Source organism: Labrus bergylta, chromosome 10, assembly GCF_963930695.1.
Source record: "Labrus bergylta chromosome 10, fLabBer1.1, whole genome shotgun sequence".
NCBI lineage: Eukaryota > Metazoa > Chordata > Actinopteri > Labriformes > Labridae > Labrus > Labrus bergylta.
This window is the reverse complement of record NC_089204.1, coordinates 18,638,828-18,664,030: the sequence shown is the minus strand read 5'-3', so window position 1 is coordinate 18,664,030 and position 25,203 is coordinate 18,638,828. Positions and strand designations below refer to the sequence as shown.

At 40.7% G+C, this 25,203-nt stretch overlaps 1 protein-coding gene across 3 annotated transcripts in view; it reads right to left on the bottom strand.

Annotated features, from left to right (window-relative positions):
• pcnx2 (pecanex 2) overlaps positions 1-24,789 on the bottom strand; it is a 31,080-nt gene extending 6,291 nt beyond the window's left edge. Inside the window, exons 1-31 of one of the 3 annotated variants that reach the window (XM_020643051.2) lie at positions 24,296-24,789; positions 22,581-22,783; positions 21,709-21,826; positions 21,572-21,611; positions 19,347-19,861; positions 19,011-19,205; positions 17,626-18,120; positions 17,350-17,527; positions 16,310-16,463; positions 16,047-16,189; positions 15,119-15,197; positions 14,780-14,915; positions 13,884-14,026; positions 13,287-13,440; positions 12,880-12,912; positions 12,086-12,257; positions 11,801-11,911; positions 11,023-11,114; positions 10,601-10,710; positions 10,287-10,395; positions 9,742-9,834; positions 9,150-9,300; positions 8,100-8,241; positions 7,749-7,926; positions 6,487-6,595; positions 6,243-6,372; positions 3,448-3,506; positions 3,067-3,282; positions 2,722-2,975; positions 1,537-1,770; positions 1,042-1,145 (exon numbers count right to left, since the gene is read on the bottom strand). In XM_020643051.2, the coding sequence (XP_020498707.2) occupies positions 1,042-1,145; positions 1,537-1,770; positions 2,722-2,975; positions 3,067-3,282; positions 3,448-3,506; positions 6,243-6,372; positions 6,487-6,595; positions 7,749-7,926; positions 8,100-8,241; positions 9,150-9,300; positions 9,742-9,834; positions 10,287-10,395; positions 10,601-10,710; positions 11,023-11,114; positions 11,801-11,911; positions 12,086-12,257; positions 12,880-12,912; positions 13,287-13,440; positions 13,884-14,026; positions 14,780-14,915; positions 15,119-15,197; positions 16,047-16,189; positions 16,310-16,463; positions 17,350-17,527; positions 17,626-18,120; positions 19,011-19,205; positions 19,347-19,861; positions 21,572-21,611; positions 21,709-21,826; positions 22,581-22,783; positions 24,296-24,448 (5,003 nt within the window). In that variant the 5' untranslated portion in view covers positions 24,449-24,789. The remainder of the gene's footprint in view (positions 1-1,041; positions 1,146-1,536; positions 1,771-2,721; positions 2,976-3,066; positions 3,283-3,447; positions 3,507-6,242; positions 6,373-6,486; positions 6,596-7,748; positions 7,927-8,099; positions 8,242-9,149; positions 9,301-9,741; positions 9,835-10,286; positions 10,396-10,600; positions 10,711-11,022; positions 11,115-11,800; positions 11,912-12,085; positions 12,258-12,879; positions 12,913-13,286; positions 13,441-13,883; positions 14,027-14,779; positions 14,916-15,118; positions 15,198-16,046; positions 16,190-16,309; positions 16,464-17,349; positions 17,528-17,625; positions 18,121-19,010; positions 19,206-19,346; positions 19,862-21,571; positions 21,612-21,708; positions 21,827-22,580; positions 22,784-24,295) is intronic. The other 2 variants (XM_020643052.2, XM_065959251.1) reach the window with 2 other exon arrangements.
• Positions 24,790-25,203: the final 414 nt, after the last annotated feature.

The following is a 25,203-nucleotide window of genomic DNA, read 5'->3' as shown; positions in this document are numbered from 1 at the left end:
GAGCGCAGGAGCAGTTTGTGATTCAAGATTTGGCTGCTGGCGCCCCCCTCTGTTGCATCTGTCACACTGCAGGGAAAAACATCCTGATACTTCGTTCTATACCAAACAGAAGATTTTTACAGCACCTTTCTTACAAGTTCAATTCTAAAATGATGTGTCATTTATGCGTTTATACAAATAACATGAACCTGAAAAGAAAACTGTTAATAAATGCAATCATGCGTGGTTCACGGTGGACTGCATGTTGGTGTATTTTGGGAACAATTAATTCTACTCAGTAAATATTGTTGTCTGTTGTTTTCTTTCAAATGTAATTTGGGTTTTAATCATTCATAACTCATGTATGAGTTTAGCATTACATTCCCATACTTTCTTTATGGTTCTCTAAACTACAACTCTGTCTCTGAGGGGATCACGGTTTTGCACAGATTATCCGAGAAAGCTGCTTTTGTTGATCCCTGAAAATCCCAGGTGTCTTGCACTTGAAGGAAATACTTCATAAACATACATACATACAGTAAATGTCACACTTGATATATTTTTAAAAGTTGAAAATTCAAGATTTCTTTAAACCCCCGCCACAAAAAACAAAAACAAAAAAAACACACACGAGTATGAAAATGTTGAAACAGTCATCATGTCACTCACAGATTAAATGTTGAATTTGAAAGCTTGAAGACATTCATAATTTGCTGCTTAAACTTGTATTGGCTAATGTAGTCCTCATACAGCTATCTTACTGCAACTATATAAAAGAAGAGGGTACTTTTTCATGTCCCCTTTTAACTGCTCATACATCATTTAACCTTAGAATGATGAACAGTAAATGTTGTCTATCCAAATGGGATGTATGAGTCCATTTAAGAGTTCAACACACGGGTCAGATAAAACCCCCAAAAAGCCTGGCAAAAAAAGCTGACTGTTCAAAACTGTCAATGGTAGTTATTGATGATTATCTTCCCACATGACTCGGTTCAGAGATTGGTGTTTGTCTTGTTTATGTATCTACATGTGTCACTCTGTTGCTTGAACAAGGTTTACCTGTTGGACATGTTGTGTGATGCGGTGCCGAGAGATCTCCTTCCCAGGACTGAGAGAGCGTAACACAAAGTCACCAAGCTAGAGTCCTCATCGCTGTCAACAGGCTGTGCAAAAGAAGAGACAGAGAGAGAGGGCAAGCATGTAGAGTCTGTCATATGGGACATATATAAAAATATTATATTCATGAGGTATGTATGCTGCTAAAAATTCATAGAATTGAGTGAAAATTTGCAATTAAATCAGAGTCGAATGTTTCATTGTCCCACTACTTCTGCTTTTCTTTTATTCACTCACTGAAGTTAAACGGTTCTGTCCTCTAGAGTGTGATTATTTGCTTCTTTTCTTACCATGACACAGCATTCACCTAAGTATTTCAGCTTTTGGACAGTTGTAAAGACAAAACAAGAGTCTGGCTACGTAATCTTGCACTCTGAGACTCCCTCAGCTGCTCTAACCCATAATGAAGTTTGATAGAAAAATCTTTAAGTGAGGTACCGTCTCCATCTTCCCTGCACAGTACTGGATCCACTCCAGGTAGACGTTGCAGAAGCTGGCGCGGGTCACTCCCTGCAGGCAGTGCACGTAGTCTTCATCGATCTTCACACTGAAGACCTGAGGGTCACGTTCGATGTGGTGCCACTTTGTGTATGACTGCAGCGCCTCCTCAATGGAGGCATCTTTGAGCCAGGTGGATAGTTTCGGAGAGTGGACCAGGAAGTAGATTATACTCTGAAAGGAGACGGGGAAGAGGTCAGGGGTCAAAAGAACTCAAAGAAAAGAGAACTTGTGTTAAACCTGCTGACCAGATCTGAAACAACAATTTGGAAGCTGCTGTTTGTAATTATAATGAATGTAGAATATCCTGCTTCATCTGCAAACTGCACACTGCACACTGCTTAAGCTATTGGCAGGAAAATCTTTCAGTCTGATGAGATATTTTCAGTCCACGACGTAGGAGCTCAGGGAATATGTCTATAGTTGATGCATTATTAAATCTGCAGTAGTTACCTTTCCAATCCAGGGACTCTTATAAAATAACTGCTGACTCATGAAAACAGATGACTGTAGTGTGTCATGTTAATCTGACATGCTGAAACTGTGAAAATGTGTCATGGCAACATTTTTCCATCTCCATATAGCTCAAATTCTTCTTAACCTTCAGCTCACTAATGTTGTTAGTGTTGAATTATATTAACAGTTGTATGGAAATGATTCTGCCAGAAACAAATGCATGTGTTTTACAGTTTTGAAACCAACTGGTTAGATGACCGACCCCCAACCCATCCTGAACAATCTCCAGAATCCAAATACCCAACTTTTATACCATACAGGGACGTGGACTTGTTGTTTAAACCCACATATGTAGACTCTGGAGGCCTGAAATGTACTTATGGTACATATTGAAATGAAAATACAAAATATGTAGAGAAATTTCAATTTGGACACATCAATTTGGTGTAAGTCACACAATCTGTGTCAGTGCTAACACCAGTAAACACTGGACACACTGGTTAATCAGGAGATATTATGACTAGAATGTTCATTTTCCGACCATTAAAAATAAGATGCTTCAACACTTTAGCTTCCCTTTCAGAAATCTAAGAAACAACTTCCCTGAGTTGATTTCCAACACAAACTGAAACTTGTAAAACTGCACATATACACAGAGATAAGATTTACCTTCAGGTAGTAGGTGATGAGGAGCTTTCTGAGGTCGTACACTTGCAGCATGGTGGCAGCGTTGTTCTCACTGATGCTGTATCCCTCCAGCAGATACTTGGTGGCCATCACCTCCCAGGCCAGCCAGCGCAGGTTGAAGGCTGCATTGCACGACAGCATGTGGGGTAAGTGACCCGGCTCGCAGCAGCAGCATGCATCGTCCTCCTCCACGCCCTCCGTGATGGCCTCCACCTCTCGCTGCTGGCAGTAAGTACCTGGGATGGAGTTGATCAGCCAGAGAGCTAGTTAGTTTATCGCTCATTAGAGGAAAAACATGTGAAGTTGAAGAAAGGTGTGGAATCTTACCTCTGAACTCCAGGCCTCTCAGCTGGAAAGTGACTAAACCGTTGCCGATCTCGATGAGGTGGACCAGGGCGTTGAGGTAGTCAGAAGCCAGAATGAAACAGTCTCCGGCGCTGTAGTTGCCCCATCGTCCCAGCATGAGGTCGCCACACAGAGAATGCTGCAGCGAGCGGGTCAGGTACTCGTAAAAGATGGAGTTCAGGTTGCTGTCATCACACCCTGAAAATGAACGATGTTACGTAGGGACAGAGAAGAAGTTCACGCATGACTGCTTCTTTCTCCCCCACTGATTCTAAACTACAAGAAGTCTGTTTGAATACTTTAAAGAGAAAAGTAAAATAAAGTGTCCTCTACCGGACAAAAGTTTAGTGTGAAAACACTCACCTGTCTCCTTATCCACTTGGGACACCAGTCTGCTGTTAGAGTTGTCTATACGCTTTGTGCTGCAATGAATCAGTGACAAAAAAAGAAAAACGGTCAAAACTAAATTTTAAAGGCACAGTATGTAACTTCTGCCACTAGGGGTCTCAAATATGTTATGATAACCTTAGTATTTACAGTCTATGGAAATAACCTGGAAATATCTCACCAATGTTTGATGAAAATCTACATGAAATTACATATATATCTTTATTCTATTTTATTCTAAGGATTTTAACCTCCTGTGTTTCCTCATTAAGAAGTCATAATAGCATTTCCTCAGTCTGTCAGTACCTGTTTTCATCTAGTTCTTTCTTACCCTCTTTATAAATTGTGGGGTAGGGTTGGGGGGTTTGGGGTCATGCTGTTGCTGCTTGATTTCTTTTTATGTAAAGCACTTTGAGAGACATCACTGTGTATGACAAGTGCTATACAAATAAAGATTGATTGATTGTTTGATGAAATGACTCAAGAAAAATCCATGCTGATTGAGGTACTGTTTTGGAGTTTTATTCTCACTTCATTGAGTCGTACTTTTTTCATTTCATGTTCCTTTTGTCGAAGTGAAAAAGCCATGAGTAATGTTATCTAATGCAGGCTGACCTTGAACAAGGATGAGTTTGTCTGAGGTTTTGAACATTTTTGGAAAACTTTAGAATGCCAATTTAAAAAAAAAAAACTAAACAAAAATACACTAACAGGTCTAGCTTTCGTTTCGTTTTTTAAATGCAGAAATCTTTTTAAGTATGCCTTTAAGTGAAAAGCATAAGTAATGCAATATTGTCAATGTGTTTCCCAGTGTTTGTAACAATGTAAGATGAACAGCTAACACATTCACAATGCATCAAATCAAAGTTCCTTTTGTTAAACTGGCAGCACCAAAACATGCAGAACATTACAGATAAAGACAACTACCTTCTTTAAATCCTTAGTGGACTTAATTACTGTTAACATGAATACAAGGTGAATTCCTCCAAGCACCACTCACACAGTTAAAAACATTTTAAGACGAGACTGTTCTGTGGTCTCAGTTGTTGTTGTTGTTGTTGTTGTATATTTTCACATTGTCATGTTGTATTGATGTTAAGAGTGTCAGCCAGCACATCTACAGCCTAAAATGCCCAAGATCCAACTCCTGCAGAGTGATTTGAATGTTTGATTTCCAAAGCAGACCCCAGCGTCTAAATATAATCACAGGCTGCTTCATGTCAAATCACTGAAGTTTGCAGCTATTTTTGGAGCGCTTTGAGTGGGCTCAAGCACAAACAGTCCCTCACATCAATAAGTAAGAGGGAACAGGGGGGTTATGTTGTGTAAGGGTGAACGAGAGGAGGAGGTAGGGGGAGGGGGTGTCTGTCTTCTAAACTGCCAAACTCAGTTGATAAGGTTTGATTTGCACTTCACTAAATATAAAATATATATATTACAGTACATTGTTGATGTTATTGATAAAACTTTAAAAAAAAAAAAGTTTTACAAAAGACTCATTCGTTTCTTAAGTTGCTGGGTAATGTCGTTTTTTTTAAGATTCATTTATCTAAATAGGGAGATGTAGTGGATTTGTTTGGGACTATTTCCAGCATTGGATTAATTCACACTTACTTCTCTAGCAGGTATTTACAGCAGTATGTTCTTGTGCATGTTGCATGTGCAATTGACTCAGGGCCTGATTCACTATGAATAGATTACGACCACTAATAACATCAAAAATGCAAATAATTTGCTCCTGATATCTGCTCCGTCTCAAGGTCTAAGATGATGAAGTAGAGATGTCCTGTTCCATGTCAGTTTGCTCTTGTTTGGAGTCTGAATGTAAAGAGAAGCTCCTGTGTGTTTCAAATGTTTTGTGAGGCCAGCCTTGAAAAATTGGGATATGAGTTTCACCTTTTCAACAAAAAAAAGAAGCTTCCTCCCTTAATGGAGCAAGAAAGGACACTTAGACAGAAACAACTCACATCTTCGTCATGCGTAGACCTCTCCACACATGTGGACAAAGTGACGAGCCGCTGACAGCCCCAGACCGGTTTCACCCCTGTTTATTTAAGTAATAGTAAATTCAAAGTCATATTTACAGACTTTATCTGCAGATTATTGAATTTAAAGTCAAATAAGAGACCAAATTGTTTTCCTTTTATCACTGTAAAATTTGAGAATCACCTCTCATGAATACTGTGGCGCTGTCACCACCAACTCTGAGCAGCCTGTAATATTTTCCCTCTCACTGCGCATGGCTATTAGCTCCATGGTGTTTTTGAAACTCTTTTTGCAAGTAAGCCCTTTTGCATATATAGGAGACAATTTGTCCCAAAATAACTGTTTAAATAAATGCAAACAGCACCAGCACACAGAAATGCTGCTCACTCTGCAGTGCAGTTAGGGGGGGAATTTAACACTCTGCGTGTGTTTTGTGTTAGAAGAAGGTGCCATTTTGACTCATTTGAGCAGTTTTAGGGGTCCCAAAAGCCAGTAAAGAGTAAACATGTGCTCAAAATTGACATGAATTAAACATGAACTGTGCTAAAAACGTATAGTAATAAAATAATGTAATCCAGTAATACTGTCTTGCTCGTTGATCTATTTTGTTAAGATTTGGACAACAGGTTTGGTTGATGATTTCACTTGTGTATTGACGAGCAGCCTTCTTTTAGATTTTAGATTTTGAAATTAAAATGTCAGTGAATACTTCTCACACATGTTAAGGCTGTTCGGGAAGTTAACTCTACTCTCAAAGAGTCGTTTTTTTTTTGTCTGGGTCTTACTTGTAATTTCGCTCCCAGAACCTTATTGGCCGAGGATAGGAGGATATGAAGATGGCGCTGCCCAGGAAGGGAGCCAGCGGTGTGTAGAAGACAGTGGTGAGCAAAGTCTGGAGCAGCAACATGGCAGAGTCTGAATAAACACACACACACCGGTCAAGGAAAGACAAGCAGTTACTAATGTGATATCATGAAGACACAGAGAAACACACACACACACACACATAAGGTCTGAGGAAAAGGATACGTGGCACAGCAAACGGCTGAGCGAAGGCATGGAAAGCGCTGCCCCAGGCAATCTGCCACGGAGCGATGTAAACGAGGATGAAATGAAGCTTCAGCAAGAGCTCTCGCATCTGGACAGAAAGAGAAGAACACAGTAAGTCCTCTGTGAACACACTCAACAGAGGAGTCGTTATATTTGGCATCATAGTGTGTTATTCATATTTAGCACGACCTTTGACTCAAAGGAAAATAAAGTGACCTTTTTTCAAATCAATATTAAGGTCATATATGGCCTCTATGGCCAAATACCAGCATATTAAATGTATTCATTTTAATATATGTGTACGTGGCACTTTAAAACAAAACACAAAAAAAGAGATTCAGTTGAAATTGTGACTTTTTTTCTTCGGGAACTAATCAGCCCTGATTTTTTTTTTAATGATTTTTAAGAACTGTGGAAATCAGGATGAGAGAGAAGTAAATAACATGCAGGAAAGGAACCACAGGCAGGACTCGAACCTGGACCGCCCGCTTGGAGGATCAAAGCTACTGTACATGGGGTGCTACCTAACCACTCGGCCAATCAGCACCCCAGCCCTGATTTTCAATTGAAAAACAAATTATGTACTTCTGTTCGGTGACAGAAAGGTGGTTGGAGCTTCTTAGCTGAGAAGTTTGGTTAGATGTTATTAGTTATCTCTGTCTCTCTTATCTGTTTATATGCTCACCCTGAAACCCACCCCACCCAAAAAAAGTTTTAAAAAATCCTCCCCCCAGAAAAATCAGTCAATTATCAAAGGTCACAAACCTCCTGACATTTTTACCCTAATATGGGCAAAACCCAGAAATGCTGAATCTTACAATTCCTATAATGCAACAAAATCATGTGTTATTGTCACACCTCTTGTTTGTAAACCAGCCTTTCTATTAAAGAAAAAACAGAAACCTTTAGCCAAATGCTGGGATGACTCGGTTCTTAGATACACAATGACATCATTATGGTTATTTTTCTCAGACTGGACGATGCTCCTTCAGAGCCACAGAAGACTTAAGAAAGCTATTCTCAGAGGCTGAGTATAAAAGTATTCAAATAGTCAGTCAGTCTTTTATTTGCTGAACTTGGTATAATTTCTTGTCTTTCTCTGAGAACTTAACACGTTTGCGTTTACCTGTTTGGCTCTGTTTCTAAATGTGTCTTGGACTAAATCTTTACACCAATATTGTCCAATGCGCAGCACGTCAGCCAACTCTGTTTCCAGGTAGGAACAACCAGTGTTCTCTCACCTTGTGGAAAGCTATAGACATGATGAAGAAGTCCAGCAGGAAGCTCTCAGAGGCGTGCGGACAGTCAAAGTGGAAAAAGACCAGCGTGAAGAGCAGGGTGAGGAACTGGAAGCTCGGATCACAGAAGGACGAACGCAAGAGTTTCAATCCAGCGACTGTCGTCAGGAGTACATCGCAGCTGGAGGCAGAACAGACAAGAGTTTAGTCAACACACACACACACACACACACACACACACACAAACACAAACACACAAACACACTGATCTGATCAGCGAAGTGTTATAGACATCTTTACATTTTCACAAATTCGTTGCATACTGTGTGTTGGATGCTGCATGTGTCCACTCACTGAATTCCCAGCTTCTTGCGGTGACTTAGGGCAAATCCGTCGTTAGTTAGTGCGCTCAGAATGATGGCTGGGTACACCACATACTTCTCAAAGCACAGGAGCCCGACGTAAAGCCGCTCAAACCACATCAGCACAGCGTCCTCTGTGACACACACAAGAGCAGGGAAATGATTCAAGAGGATCAGAATCACGGCTTGCACACAAGGATGTGTGGGAGACACATTTCAAGGTGAATTTTTTTGTTAGTTGTTCCATTATTAAACGTAACTGAAGCATCTAACACGTAGCACGTAACTGCAAGTTACTGTGTAATTTTACATTTACAATATCGTATTTTTTTACATTATTGCATTTTTTTACATTATTGTATTTTTTTTATTTTTATCTAAATAATGTAAATATGTTTGATCTGTTTTTAACTTCTATTTTTATTTTTTAGAAGTATATTCCCGTCCCCTGTTTTCTGGAGCTGCGGTAATGCACAAATTTCCCCCACGGGGGATCAATAAAGTTTATCTTTATCTTCATCTTTATCTTATCATAATCGTGATGATTATGCAGCTGTTTATCATTTCAAAGTCTCATTACATTCACGTCTGACAAAGTAGCTTTATTTTTTTGCATTTTAAGGTTGTTGTTTTTTTGTCTCTAAATCAACCAAATATCTCATAAACTACTAAAACGTTTTCTGCTTAATCAAAAGGCATTTCCCCAGTTCATCAGTCAACATGCAAACATGAGCACTGAAGGAGATCTTGCATGCTGTGCCCCTAAATTCCCAAACAGTGTTAACATGTCAATAAAATCGTGGCTCTTCAAATCAGCATTACTCACTCTGTGGATTGTTATGTATGCAGATCAATCAAGCATTGACTTTGAGTGTATTTATATTCAGATCTGGATCCAAAACTATTTACTATCCTCATTATACAGAAAGCTGCATGGTCTTGTTTTTTTTTTTTTATTTATTCTTCCTGATCATTTTCCTGTCGGCTTACATAATTAACTATGAACAAACAACTCCATGTACAGACTAGTGGGCATGCTGACCTCTGGGTTCAAACTGGTGATACTCTTTGGTCTTGAGTACTGGATGGGAGATCCACAACCAAGGGTGGTGCTTCCTCAGCTGGGGGATCAGGTAGTGGGTGACAAACCCCACTGTCCCCGCCAGAGCATACAGCACAATGGTCACAAAAGGCTAGAAATAGAAGGTATATATTATTTAAAGCTCATGTGAGTATTTTTAGCTGGTTATGAAGCAGACAGTAATTATATATATATATATGAATCTACAAACGCAAAGGAGAGTGTCTATTTCTATAAGGCTCGTATCTCTTGCATCGGGTCGGATGAGGCAATTAATAGAATGTAAACTGGGAAGTTTTCCAAGGAAAAGAAGGACATTGATCTGAACGTTTGACAGTAAAAAACAGCAGGAGGATACTTTTCGTTAAAGAATATTACTTTACACAAGACATCAGTGGCAAAGAGACAGGGTGTGCTGGTGTTTCTTATCAGGGGACACCAAAAACAGCACAAGTGAAAGTTGATCATACTAGCTACAAAGAAAGAAAGATGGTGAAAATAAACAGCTAGGCAACACACCTTAGGGAGTGTGAAAAAGAGGAAACAGTCTCACCTTGAGAGACAGAAACACGGTACTCGCAGTGATGGCAAAGGTCAGGATGTAGGCGACAGAACACACAACCACATCCGACAGCAGAATCTCCTTCTGCGGGGTGGGGGGAAGAGAGAGAGGAGATCTTTAAAAATCTACAAAAACTCATCTGTCTCACTCATTTAGGTGTGATTATTTCTTTGTAATCGTTCTGAGTCTTCAGCTTTTAGAGATCAAAGACAAAGCAGCTCGCAAAGAGCTTCATAATCCTCTATTAATAGAGCGAAAGGCAGCGAGAGGCTTGTTTTTGCAGGATGCATAACTCCCTGTAATCCCAGACAACGTTTTATTATCTCTTCTTAAAGTCTTACTGAGTCTTACACTCGGTTTGGATTAATTCTGGTTCCTCAGGTGCAATATTAAGCAATAAAAACCAATTAATGTGCAGGCCAACTCAACACTTGAAATGTTTAATTATGCTTTCAGTGAGCAGATTTTTCTAACAGCTAACAAGGACATTATTGATGACTCAATCAGTTTAAGTTTCTGTGTTGGTCTTTAGTCACCATCGAGCTCTGCAGTTTGTCAGGAAGTGGGTCTTTGATGTCTGTGTCTTCCTCCTCCTCTTCCTCGCTCTCCACCAAAGCGGGCATTATTTTGGACTTGATCAGAGACCTGCAAGTAACAAAACTGTTGCATGAGAGACTCTTACATGATGAATAAGACAAAGACACACCATAAACTTATTTTGCTCCGACACAGGAAATTGCCTTGTTTCATTATTTTAAAATGTTCCATTTTGTATTTTAAGTTTGTAACTGTGCTGCCTGTCTGAGCTGAATCTCTCTTGAAGAACACACAGAGATGCACAAACACTCACATGAGCACAGAGGGGTCACTGCTCTGTCGGCTGAGGTGGTAGGAGAAGACCACCAAAAGGCCGCAGAATCCAGAGAACAAAGCCGGCGTGTGCTGCTCATCCCACGGCTCCTGGAACAACACACAGAGGCACACAAACCTGTGTGACTCACACCATCATGTGCCCATAAAGCAAAGGTCTGCTGCTTTCAGAGCTTCACGGTTCAAAAGCTTCCTTTTCCAGCTGCAATACTGAAGTTACTTTTAAAGATGACTCACAACTCTTTGTGTTGTGCTGCAACTGTACTTACAGCATTGACTGTGTGCTATTTATAACTGAGCTCCCTGTCGTCTTCTATTCCTGTAGCCAAGAGGATTACTATGAACCCAAATTCAGGAGGACGGGAGAGGAGAGGGAATATTTTGTTTATATTCAGTTTGTACCTTGAGAGCTCCGAAGCAGAAACCGTAGAGCAGAGACAGAGCGATCAGACTGCGGAGGATGCTGTAGACTGCAGAGACCAGACTCGTAGCAGCTGGAAGACACAAATAACAGGAAAGGGACAAGACATGCATTAACAACAGAGAGAAACCCAGAAGAAGATCTCATTTGACTTTTTTTTTTTTTTACATCCAAAGGAGATTTTACTTTAACTTGAAAGCCATCAGAAATGATTTCTCACCAAATGAGTTCTAGTTTTATAATCAAACCTGTCATTTTCTGCCACAGGAAGGTCCGTTATGGACATGTGAGGTTTTTAGATTCACTCTGTCTTTGGTGAAAGTGCTGTCAGTGTGTAAACTCCATCTTCTTGCTCGCAGAGTTGCAGAGTCACCTTAAACTAATGTGTGTGAATGGGATTAGTTATTACTGATGGACACTTTACAAAGCAAACACTACCATCAGTGTGGTAATGGGTGTGTGACCTCTGGTGTTAAAGCGCTATGAGTAGTCAGAAGACTAAAAAGGTGCAATAAAAGCTCAAGTCCATTTACTATTTACTATTTAACATACTGAAACCAGAACACTTTCTCATTTGTGAAATCAGACCCGAGAACAGATTCTCCATTTATGTCAAATCTGTAAATATAGATAACATATCTACAGATGCATCTTGAAATGAATAATACGATGGTGGGTTAGGGGTAATGAAAACAGAAAGAGCAATCAACACTTGTTTTCAATTATAGAAAACTAGAGATTAGAAACTCTTGCACCAACCTGTTCCTCCAAACAGATGCATGTCGATCTGCTCCAGCAGGTAGATGGTGAAGGTGTTGATCTGAGGGAAAAGGCCCACCAGGAAGGTGATTGGGAAGCAGTAGGTAAAACCTGTTTTACATATCAGACAAAAACAGGCCATTTTTAGGAATTATCGTTTTGGATATGAGTTCAAACAAATGATTAACAACAAGAAATAAAGCAGTTGCCATGTCACAGCAGATGCTTGTCTGAAACAAGGCTCCAGTGGGAAGCTGCTTGTTCGTCTCCTCTCTCCCTACCTACCCATGAGCATGTCTCTTAAGAAGTGCAGCGCGTCGTGGCAGACTATGGTGACTCCGTACAGGGTGGAGACAGGAAGGTCCTTCATCCTCAGCAGCTGCTCCAGCAGCCAGATCAGAGTGCAGAAGATGCAGAAGTAGGCAGCCCGGCTGTAAGCCACCAACTGGTTGTGACCCTAGAGACACACACACACACACACACACACACACACACACACACACACACACACACACACACACACACACACACACACACACACACACACACACACACACACACACACAGATTAGGATTTTAGAAGAGTAAAAACAGCAGAGTCTTGTCTATTTCCAATGCCCAGGGACAACAGATGGAAATTAGCTAAACCTGGTACAAAGCATCTCTTCTCTTCTTTTTTGGTACTCTGAGCCTGATTCAAATAAACTAATAAACTAAACGAAATGATCTATAATAATCATGGACATCATAAAGTTGTCAATAAGTAAGTCAAATAATAACTTTTTTAAATCCCTGTAGGATTTTTTAAAAGCTAGCTTGTTAGCTTTTTTGAGTCATTTGTGAGGATGTTCAAAATGAACTGATTTCAAATGAATAACATCTTTGAGCCAAAGACTGACAACATGCAACACTAAAAAGAAACAACGATCACATGGTGAAACCAACCGATAGGGGCATCATGGATGTATGCATAGAAGTTTATTAAAAATAATAAATAAATAGAACTAATATGAAGTTTATTTTATATGTATTTTGATATGTCATCTGAGATGTTGTAAAAACGTCAGCTGTTAACTTACATGTGTCGGTGAAGCTGCATCTGGTTGAACACTCTGGACAAAAGAAGCAAATATTGAATCCCTTTTTTTAAAATGACGATGACAAACATCTTCGAACATCATGATTGCTTTTGAGTTTAACAGAAAGGAAGTGAGCAGGAGCAAACAGAAACGTACAGGTCTGAGGTCCGATTCACATTTCATTTATAATAGGCAACCACTGTTTGAGCCCACACATCATTCCTCCCCAAATGCATGTTGATTAAAGCACAATGTGCTTTTTCTTAGACTGTCACAACTTGCATTTCTCCATCACAGTGCTGTCTAACGTTTATGATTTTGGTACATTGCTCATGCCCATAGTTAGACGGGCTGAGCCTTGATACATTAAAACCTTGGTCAGGAGTTTTTCTTGTTTTTTTTGTTACCTTTAGTAAGGAATACTGGCAGCTGGCGATGACCAGGCAGAACTGGAAGACCCAGAAGTCTTTGAAGCAGCCGTGGTTTAGAAGCACAAAACCCAGGAAAGAAACCAGGAAGGCCATGAAGACGGCGACCAGATTCTCCAAAACATCCTGGTTTCTATATGAAAACAGCAAATACACTATTAAGGCAGAGTTGGACTGCACCTGACATGCTATAAGTACATCAAATGGGAACTAAAAAATAACTCAATTAACCCACAGTGATTCAATATCAATAGGAGAGATGCTGCTGCTGCAAGATAAAGGCTTCAAATTTAAAGAGACAGGACAACAAACATCCAGTGTATGGACTTTTCAGATTCTTAAAAGCATCTTGACAGAAGTTGGTAGGAGAATTCAGACAATGGTGGAAAATACTAACAAGATAGATATGACTAGTGTGAAACTTAAAACTGTGGTTTATTGATTATTTTTCCCAGGAAAATATCTCTACATAGATCTCAGAGCTGAATGATATGTGTGATGTTTGATTTCTGAACTTGCATGAATGTATGGGATCAACAGTGTAAAGCATTTGCAGGATTTTTTCAAATGTATTACCTGTCCAAAAGGGCAAGCAGGGTGAGTCGGTCATATAAAATGTTGATCCACTTCCCAGGAAACAGTTTTAGTTTGTAATAAATCTTCCTGGCCGGTTTCTCCTGAGTGGAAGTCTCTGACGAATCATCCAAAGAGTCCTCTTCCTGACAGACAAAAACAAAATAATTTACACCCACGTGACTTCAACTGCAATTATTCAGGAAACAAGTGGAGTCTACCCTTTTCCCATGTTAAATATTCAAAGTGGATCATTACGAGTACACAAAACAACAACGCTTCTACGAGCACAAACTGGTGCAGTAATGATTCAGCAGAGACTCTGTGTTGTTTCTACTTCAAGACTGATCTGGGCTGCTACAGTAATACCACCACTGGTCTGCATCCAGCTCTCATGCAGGCTTTGCAGGAGTGAACATTTCAAACTGCAGCAATGACATCCACAGTTTAGCAACAACACATCCACAGTAGAGTATCCTTGAGACCTAAGAGACAGGATGAAAGCTTTTCTCTCCCCATGAAACAATAGCGAAGGAAAAAAAACGATTGTTGGAAGAATTTGAAACCTACATTGTTTACATCCACGTCTGCTGGCTAGCAGTTTTGTGTTCACAGCCTCTGTTGGCACATTGCTACATTTCTTGGCACATTACCATCGCCAACAAGAAACCACTAAAGTGGGTATCATCTCAAACATGGACTCTGAAAAGCCTCCTGCAGGAAACATAACCTTATGTAGAACTCCTGACAGCATACTCAGTCCAAATGAAATCCTTCATAAACAAACAATTTTTTTTCCGCTGCCTTTAGCTTTAGAAAATCACTTTTAGAAATTCAAAAAGTTAGTAAAGGGACGCTCTTAATAAGTGGAACTAGGAAAAATGAAGGCAGATGCAGACCTGAAAGATCTCAGGATGTGTCCTTCGAGGCCGCAGCCTGTGGGCAGGGATGATGCGTCGTTGGAAAGGGCAGTCAGCGTGACCACCTGCAAGGCCATCCTGACACTCTGAGTTTGAAGAAGTTGACAGCAGGTCACTGAAGAAACACACACACACACACACGCTATTTTATTTTTCTTGGTTTATCCTGATTAAAAAGTAAATTATGAGAGTTAAAGAGAAGATGAAACAAAAGGGAAATAAAGTAAGATGAAAACAATCAATGAAGCAGAAAAGAAGAGCATGCAGGTAGACAGTGTGTAGGAAGGAGGCGGTGGAATGAAGATTTGACGGCCCTACCACATGTTGCCAGTGATGAGCTCAGCTCCCAGCGGCAGGTTTAGAGCTCTCTCTGCATACAGCTTACGAGGCCTGTCTCCTGTAGAAGGAGAAAAAAACACACCAGCTGATGAGCAGATAAATGTATAATGCAGGAGATATTTCTTCATTTCGTGTTACAGACGTTCGGGACTATAATAACTGGACATTTGACCAGCTGAGGATGTTGAAGTCAATCCAAAAACAATGCATTTAATCTACCAGTTTGTAGAGCAGTTTGAGCCAATAACAGAACCTTTGACTAAACTGTACATTTGTTCCAGATATCTCAATATTATCAAACTGTTGCGGCAGAAATAAAGACTAAAGCATACCAGGTCTCTCGCATCTTTTTGTTGCCTTTTACTACAAGTCACCTATCCCAAAGACTGTACAAAACATGGACATGGTTTCAGTGACGTCACCCATTGTTTTCTGAAGAGGCATTATGAAGCCCATCAATGGGGTCCACATATTTGAAATGCTGTATACACCTAAATTTCAATCAATTCAGAAACTTGCAAAGAGGTGGAGCTAGGGCGGCAAACGCCTACAACGCTCCCGGCAGTCAGTCAACTCCACCACATCCCTAATTATGAAAATGCATCCACATAGCTTAATAAAAACAAAACAATAAACCTTGTAAAGATTTATGAATAAAGAAATGAGCTGTAGAAATAAAAAAACATCAACATTTTTTTAAACCATAATGTAAAATTGTTTATTTCTGTTGTAATAATTAGGATTTGAATATGAGATCTGATGAGATTCTTTAGCTTTTGGAGCCGGTCTCAAATGGATACCCAAGGAATTCCTTTTATTTTTACACTTTTGCGTTGCCTTTATTTTTCATTACCAGATGTCTTTTAACATTTGAAACCAATAATCATGTTGTATAGAAGCTGCTTACTGTGTACAGTATGGAAGGTGTAGGCCTCTTCTTTGTTTGTGGCCTCTGGTCTGCAGATGACCTGCAGCATGGAGCTCTCGGACTGGGAGGTTTGCGAGGGCAGAGAATCATAGTCTGGATCCTTCTCTCTGTCTGTCTGTGGACTGCAGACAGGAAACACAATCAACTGGAAATCCTGGATGTAAGTCCTGTAGAGGTGTGTGTTTGTGTGCGTGTGTAAGAGTGCTTTTCATTGAAGCATGTTGGAAAATAGACAATCGTACCTGTCGGGGGAAACTATTGGGATTTGTGTGGGTGGTTTGGCCTGCAGTTTGTCGGTAGGGAGACTGGTAGGTGGTTTTGGTCTCTCTGGTTTGCTGTCTGTATTTGGCTCTGTTATCGTCTGGTCTGGTCTGGAAGTCGTACTCAGGTTCTCTGCTTTGAAATGTTGGGTAAAATAACAGAATTAGTTTATATCTTTAAAGCTGCTTTCATTAATATTTTTAAGTAAACAATGGAAGGAGTGAAACACACAGAAAATGATCACCAGCTGTATGAAAATGTTGTTTTTCAGTATCTTTTTGTTATAGTTGTTATTTTTAGGCATGCAGCAGAAGCTCTTGCACACTAACTGCACAGAACAATATGACAGACAAAGTTAGCGAATACCGAGTGAACTGATGAGTTTATAATGGAGCAAATGGCAAGCTAAATGGTCAAATATTTTGCTCGTAAGTTGGTGGAGACCAAAAACATAGCTAAAAAAACGGAGAGAAAATTGCACATAATCTGAAACGGCATCAAGGGTCACAACTCTAACAGAATGATTCTGTTGCTCAAGTCCAACCAAAGTCTAATTTAACCATTTGCCAACATGTCTGGCATATTAGCTTAGTTATGCTGCCCCAAAGTGGTTAAGAAAAATCATTTAATCCAAGTTTAACCACATAAATCACCTTATTAGTACATTTTCATCATTATCAGCCACTACAGGCTGTGCAGCTTCATTAATACCATTTGGCTGAAGTGGTTTCAATCAGCTAACAAGCTGAGTTACCTCTGACCCAACATGCTTTCAGGCTGGCAGGCTAGAAAACCCCTAGTAGTATTTTGAATAACACTTCTATATTAGTATTGTATTAACATTAAGCTTTAAACAAATATTGCCAATCAAGCAACACACCAAAAGCAGCAATGCTAATGTATTGTAGCTCAGAAACATGCATTGATATTGCACCTTATGAATGCACATTGTTTAAAAGTCTTCATAAACTCTGAACCTTTTAAATAAGGGAGATGGACAAACTCTCTTTCTGAGATTCACCTTCCTCTGCAGTGCCCTCTTCCTCTTTGCATTCTGTCTCGTCATGTTCCTGCGTGCTGGCGGCCCCCCCTCTGGCACTGAGAGACCCCAACAAGGACACAAACTCCAAGAAGTTGGACTCGTTGGGTATCTGGCCCTCCTTCGCTTCCAGATCTGACTTGGAACTAGTCATGGTGGCCTGTAAAGGACACAGATGTTCGTATGTATGCATAGACAGATTGTGACACATTTAGGACACACTTTCCAAATACAAACAGAGCAATACTGCCAGCATACTGTGTTCTGTGATCGGTCTGAAAGGAGCACGGCATCTTTGCCACTGTCCATGCTCAGCCCGCGGATGTGAGTCCTTCCCCCTGGACCGTAACGGCCGAAGGCAGGCGGCAGACGCAGGAAACCTTGTGAATCCACGTTAGGATCCAGAGGGTCTGTGTCATCGGGGTGGGAGTTGACATCGATACCCGATGAGCTGTTATCATTTGTTAGCTGTGGGCTTGGCGTGCTGTCATTGGTCAACTGCAGACCAAGATGTTCCTGGTCGTGATCCTGACCCTCCATTGTTGTGAACTCAGAACTGGTTGTTTCTCGACACATGTGAAACTCTTCACTTTGGCTTGTTGTCTGTTGTTTTTTCAGGGTGGGGTCTTCCTCAGAGCCAGTCGCTACTTCTTCTTCTTCTTCTTCCTCGTCCAGCTCCTGCTTGTCGTCCTCGGGGGAGTCAAAGGTGATGACAGGGATCTTGATGTGACACTCTCCTGCATCCTTCTGAGCCTTGTTGAACACACACAGACGTGTCACAAACAAAGTGGACTTTCCAAATCAAACAGCACAATAGGAGCAGTCAGAGAGACATTAAAAAGGACAGATTTGCTGATTTATTCTGCATGGCTACATTCTCAGTGAAGGCTGGACACTACAGCAAGATACTGCATCTGGGATAACATGTACACTTGCAATTTGGAAGACTAATCAAGTGCAATTACAAAGAAGTCTGGACTGTCTCGTACTGGCCAGTTCTACAGTTCATCAAGTCAGTGTTAAGCGTATCTATGCCAGATGAGGGGGGATAGATTCCTAATTTATTGTGGATTAATTCCCTTCTTTACTTGTTGTAATAACACTTAAAAGATTTTAGTCTTTTAGGTTAAACAGTAGCAAATGATCTTCTAATTTGCTCCAGCTATTAAACTTATCTCAGCTGTTTAAGTTGCAAAAACACACCTTGAGTTAAGTTAAAATTTTAGTAGTAAGGAGTGGATTCAAAATACATGATGTTTTAATTACTCATATTCACAAGACATTAAATACTGACAATAACTGAATTTATTTAGAAAATATAGATGATTTACCATCCTTGTACATCCACTGACAAACACACTGACATGGCTTTCTGAAAATTAAAGTAAGGAGCCCAAAGTTTCCAAAGACACAAAACATTTCAGAGCAAACTATTGCAGAAGATGTGTTTGGAGTTGATTCAGCTGTAGGTTTAAAACTTGGACTCGCTGATAACATTATATAGCTCCAATAAAGACGTGGAACAGACTGGTATATGTGGTACTGTCAGACTTTGTGAGATAAATGAACCCCCTCGAGCTTTCTTATTGGATGTCAAGCTGGGTAAACAGTTTTGACAGAACTCGGTCCAGAATGTTTCCTACCTGTGCATTCTCCAGAAGGCTCTGCTTAACGCTCTCTTCCAGCTTCGCAGCAGTCTGAGGGTCACAGCTCATAGTGATGATGATCTTGACTGTGTCACTCTCGTCCAGGTGAGCGGACACAGGCCCTGGGCCGGAGTTATCAACCAGAACCACTTCAATCTCATCAGAACAGTAAGTCTCCTCCACTGGCTCAGCCTGAGAAACAGCATTAGACAAAGAGAATAGTTTTACCTATAATTCAAAAAGTGATAACAATACTAGTATTGTTTTAGTATGAATAGATAGCTTATTTCTTAAATACAAGTTCACTTCTGTTTCTCTATATGTAAGGCCAACCTGGGCAGGAGGATCAGGGATGTCGATGAAATCGTCTTGGCAGTCCTGGGGAGTCTCCAGTGAATTATTGTTGGCATCTGAAAACTCTTTCTGCCCCTCGCTTTCCTCCTCACTCTCATCTCCACTTCCCTTGGAAGGAGGCAGACCTTCATCAGCTGTTTCCATATCTGCAGCCTCTTTATCCTCGCAGTCTTTCTCCTCTTCTATTATGTCCTTTTCTGCTGTCCTTTCCTGCTCTGATCGCTCTTTGTCGGCCCCCGTTAAGAGTGTCTGCATGTCCGTTCCTTCTTTCACGGTTCTAGTATCAATTGTTTCCATGTCCATTTTCCCTGAACCCCCGGCAGATCCAGGTCGCGTCTCTTCTCTTTCAGCTCGGGATGGGGTCCTCTGCTGGGCCTGCAGCAGGGGGGCGGCCTGGTCGGGATTGGGACTGGAGAGGTCATCTGGAGAAGGCTCTGGGCTTGGATGCAGGCCTCGCTCTACAGGCTTCTCATCTGCAGCGCCCTCACCCTGTCCTGGAAGCAATGGACATACACAGTTTTTGATTTAAGGTGCAGTAATATTGAGCATCTGTAATCCCACAAAAACTGCCAAGATGGAAATGTTGTCTCTAATCCACTATTGTCTACTGACATATTTTGCAATAAACAGAGAAATGCATTTCCATGAATAAAACAAACTTTCAGCACTACACCACAGTGTAGACCAAGTTAAGATGGATTTCATCAGACTAATCCCCAGCGCATTAGGTCATACATTTACTGGAAGCAGTCAGCTGCTCATGTTGGCTGGTTGCTACATCTGATGCTGCTTGTCTTTGAATATCTACAACCATGATGAGTTTGCAGAAAGCAAGAAAAATCAACCTAAAGTGTCCAAGAAGCAATTGAGAGCATTGGGGATGAGGAACAACGTTGGCTTCCCTCACAGAATTATTCTGTCGGAACAAAACTCTTCATATACAATCACATTAGAAGGTCAAATAAATAGAGATTCATTGCAGATTACCTTCAGCTACCTTCTTCCAACATCAAGTATTCACTCCTTGAGAGTGTACTTATCACTTTATCATATTGTCCTACCACTTTTGAGCATTAAATAATTCACAAGGAAGTCATCAGCCTTCAGTCTGCTTCAGCTTCCATTCATTGCCACACTGAGCAACCGCTAAAAGATTGCTATGTGTATGTAAAGCAAGCTCCATTGATGCTATGCTTGAAAAAAAAAGTGTGATTCTACTCAAGGTACCAATCAGACAATCAAACCCTAACTGATTGTCAATGGCCGTTCCTCTGTATGCAGAGAAGAGAAAACCACGAATCAGACCTCAAACATCTCTACCTCTTTCCTATAACTGTCCAAGTACTGATGATTCAGAGAAAAGTTTAATATAAGGTCAATTAGGTTGATAAATTACTTGATTTTGCAAGTGTGAGTAACAGCAGCTGGTTGACAAATTAAAGGAAAGACAGCAAACACAGCTTTAGCTCCGTGTCGTAAGAGTCTCTCAGACTGCTGTGGAGGAATGAACACTGTTCCAGTAAAAGCAGTCCCTCCCTTGGTGCTTACTGTAAGTGATGGTGATTAAAAAAGCACAGCGGTTCTAAGATGCTTTAGAGAGTTTAGATCAAGACCTTTTTTTTAAATCTATTCCAGACTGGGCTGTTTTGTAAAACAAAATTTTCATTGTGCAGATCAGATCAACCAGCTAACGTTACAAAGCTACCAATGCTCTAATGATGCAGCACAGCTCAGTTTAGACTAGCTGACTTATCTTAGCTGTTTTGCTGGCAAACCTAATTGCCAGCATAAAACTATCTGGGAGGATTTGTTATCTGGCTAGCTTGCAAATTACTTCTCCAGCTTACATGACTCATGTATTGTGACTAATGCTGTGGATTATAGCCAACAATAACTGATTAACTTATTCCATCATTTTTCTAAAATTGCACATTTTGTTCCTTAAATCTGACTCGTGAATTTAGACTTTTTTTTAAAAGTCTGTCTATATTCTAGATTGAGGTTATTGTTTGAGCCTATTGTTGACTGGCCCCAGGTGACTGTGTAAGCCAAAGAATATGACTCACATCATTTTCAAAGTGACCAAACATTAGTGGAAAATCACACTTTTTTTGCAATTAATTTGCTTTTCCATGGTTTCATGTATCCTTCAATAGTTTCCTATCTGTATCTCGATACAACCCTAAAACAAAAAACAGCGTCACCTTCCGAAGTCTTCACGCCCTCGTCTGACTTTGAACAGTCCTGTGGAAAGGAGAATTCAGAAACCAGATTAAAATTAGACCATCATGTAGGTCAGCACAGTGTCTCTTAAGAGGGCTATCCTTTAAATGTCACTTACCACCCCAATCAGTCCTGGGTCCGTTTCTGTCTGTTTCACTGTAACCTGTATCACTGGACTGGGACCCTTCCGAGCCAACATTGTCATGGCAACACTGTCTGGGACTGTACTGCTCTTCCTTTTTAGATAAGAGATAAAAGACGACATAAAAGTATAAGGATGAAATGTTACATTGATTTTTTTCAGCTGAAGAAGTAAAAAATACCTGTCTATACCTTTTGTTTTATTATCTCTCAGCACAAACTAAAGGAGCGTGGATTGATGGATTTTTTTTTTTTCTTAGTCCAATTTATAGATCAACTGTGAGCCAAGCAGCCGTCGGAAGATACCTGACCTCCTCTCGTAAGCTTGCCCATTCATCAAGTCTTCACTGAGTCAAGTCTTTGAAATGAATTTGGAAAAAAGACTGTTTCCCACTTGAATACACTCAATCACAAAAACAATCTGATCTCAAAGAAGTTAAGGATGCTAAAGATGCTATTAAGAGAATGTCATGTTAAGATACACAGTAATACTTGGTGGCATTATTCTAAAAGATGGCCTTAAAGTTCAACTTCATGTTAGTGATTCTGTTGAATCGTTAGTTCTGTCTTTTCCTCAGATTTCCAATATTCACACTGTGGCCATCTTCCTCTGATGTCATGATAAGGGTGCGACATTCAAATGTTATTAAAGTTGTATGGATGGCTTCAAGGTTTGCATAAAGATGATAAAGTATTTACATGATTAAGTGATTAATCCTAAAATGAGTTAATCTCAAAGTCTTGATACTGTACTGCTTCTTTTTGTTTTCCTAGAGAACATTTGCCATCGTGAGTATAGTGAAGACAGCGATAATGGTGTGATCATATCGTTAGCATAGCATGCCATACCTTATACTGGCGTGCAGGCAGGAGTCTGAGGCATTGCTTTTCTTCTCTGGAGCCTTGCTGAGGTCAGAGAGGCTGCTGCGGACCACCGCCTCACCCTCGTCGAACATCATGTGCAGCCGATAGTTGGCCATCTTGATTAGGATGAAGAAGACCGTGATGGAGGTACAGTAGATGCTCAAAGCCATGGTGGTAGGGGGCAGAGCCTGTTGGGAGGGAGAGAAGAGCTTCAGCTTTTCAAATCAACATCTCCAGAGACTTCTGACTCTACCGGGACAGTGTTTGGTTTAATGCTTGTAATTCTACCAGAGAAACAGGGTGGTCATTTGACCAAGTATGTTTTATGTTTTGTTGAATTTTACAATCCAATAATTAAAAAAAAATAGATGGTGCACTGTGGCTGCTAGAGCTTGAAGTTCAGTGAACCATGTGATCTAATAAGATTCGCTAGAGGATTGATGAGATGTATTGATCCCCAGAGGAGGAACAGCCCATACCAAAGAACAGGAAGATTTACGACAGAATATCTGCATCATACTGTTACATGAGTCATGCAAGTCTTGAGAGACCTCTTGCTGGACTGAACATTGTGGACAATTATTTATGGCTGACGGTAAAATTGTACAGACAGAAAAAAAATGCATGCTCCAGCGTAATAATCACTTTTATCAAAGTGTTTCCTCCACTTTCTTCCTTCATTGTGTGTGTGACCTTCAGATAAAACTGGCTAATAAACCTGAAATTTGAGCTCGTGTTGTTTTTGCACGGGAAGCAGTGATTGTTTCCAAACAGACTGCGAAAAATGTTGGCAACAACATTTCGATAGAGCTTTGGTGGCAAGCGTTTGCGCTGTCACTCTCCCTTTAAGTGCTTTTACTTTGCCATAGAAACTGTCCTTCATAGATGGATATTTTGAGATAGGCTGAACACATGTTAGACACACTTTTTTTTAAAAAGGAGGTAGATTCTATTATAATCTGCAATCTTTTCAATCAAATCCAGACAAACCTCACATACATATAAATGTTATTGAGAGTGTGAAATACATTATTCCAGTCCTTTATTTACATTCTAGCCAAATAAAAAAGTTGTTATTGCAACGTAAGCTGTGGGTGTTATAACTATTTCACTACTACTGCTGTTTGAGGCTGTTGTTGCCAGACATAAGGCTTGTAATTTAATTGCTATCATTTGTACTTCATCACAGCTAAGGTCAAGGTGTTTGACCCATACTAGCAACTCTTCCCTCGTGATTCCTCCTCAGCTCCTCCTCCTACCTCCCCACAGCTACAGCATCTCTTCACAACATAAACAGTTGCTGAAAAATACCACATGGACATTTAACTGTCAGGGTATTATAACTGGGTGTTATAACAGCTTTCTGGTCCCTATTTCAAAGGCCACGACATGAAAATAGTATTGAACCTCACGTTCAAGCATCCTGTCTCTTCCAATGCCACATCCAGGAGCAGCCATGCGTTTCCTCACCGCATGCAAGGAAAAAACACTGCGACAGTGCTGCATGCTTTCTCCAGCCTATAGTATTTCCTCCAGTAGGAACCAGACAATGAAGGGCATTAAAATCATGCATGGCCACAGCACGTTTATCCAAGAAAGGATTAGAAGGGCGCATGACAATACAACGTTAGGCTACCTATTGGCACCTCACACACTCCCTTCGCGGCCTTGAACGTCATGTTCCCTAAATAAAGACTCACCAGATGGAGAGACAGAGGCAACATCAGGAGAAATATCCACAGATAGAGGTGGCATGAGTTGTTGAATTTGTTCTGCTCCGGGTCGTGGTACCAACCCCCGGTCAGAGATGCCCAGACTCCCTGACGCAGGGTCTGCACAACCTGAGAAACCATCTCTGCTCCTCTGTCCTCCTCCTCCTCCTCCTCCTCCTCTCCGCTCAGGTTGGACGGACGGATGGTGCCGCTGCTGCTAGGCTACAATGAAATGATCTCTTCTAATGCATGCCACTGTCGCTACGCCTCCATGTTGGGGCGATACGGCACGTCTCCTGAGCCTTCTCTCTCATGCCTTGTCGGTCTTTCTCGGTAAATTCCTCTCGGCTGTCTTTTCCCGTCCAAACGTCGATTCCTCCATTGCTGCTGCCGCGGTCCTCATCTTGTCCTGTTCGCCTCTCTCCTTCTCCCTTTCCACCTCTCCTCTCCTCTCCTCTAGCTGCCTGTACAGATGCGCCGCTCCGCCCGCCTGCCCTCCCTTTCCCCTCCTCCTCCTCCTCCTCCTCCTCCTCCTCTCTGCCTCCCTCCCTTACAGTCCTCAGCTCTTATATGATTCCCACCTTCACTCTTTAACTGCGCACAAAGCCAAGCTGTTTGCATGCAAAATTATTAACACAATCAATCCAAATATAGCAATTTTTTTTTCATTATAGCCTACTCGTTAGGCCTACATCTAATGTGTATTAGGTTTAAAGCCTAAATGTATCAGCTCATAGGCAAATACGGAGCCATAATCTATTATAAAAAGGCTATTGGTATTACAATTAGCCTATGTGCATTAGACTATTATTGCCACATTATTATCCACGGTAGTAGTGTAGAAGTAGGCTACTATTTGGATATGTTTTTGCATAGCCTTTATCATTATATTTATA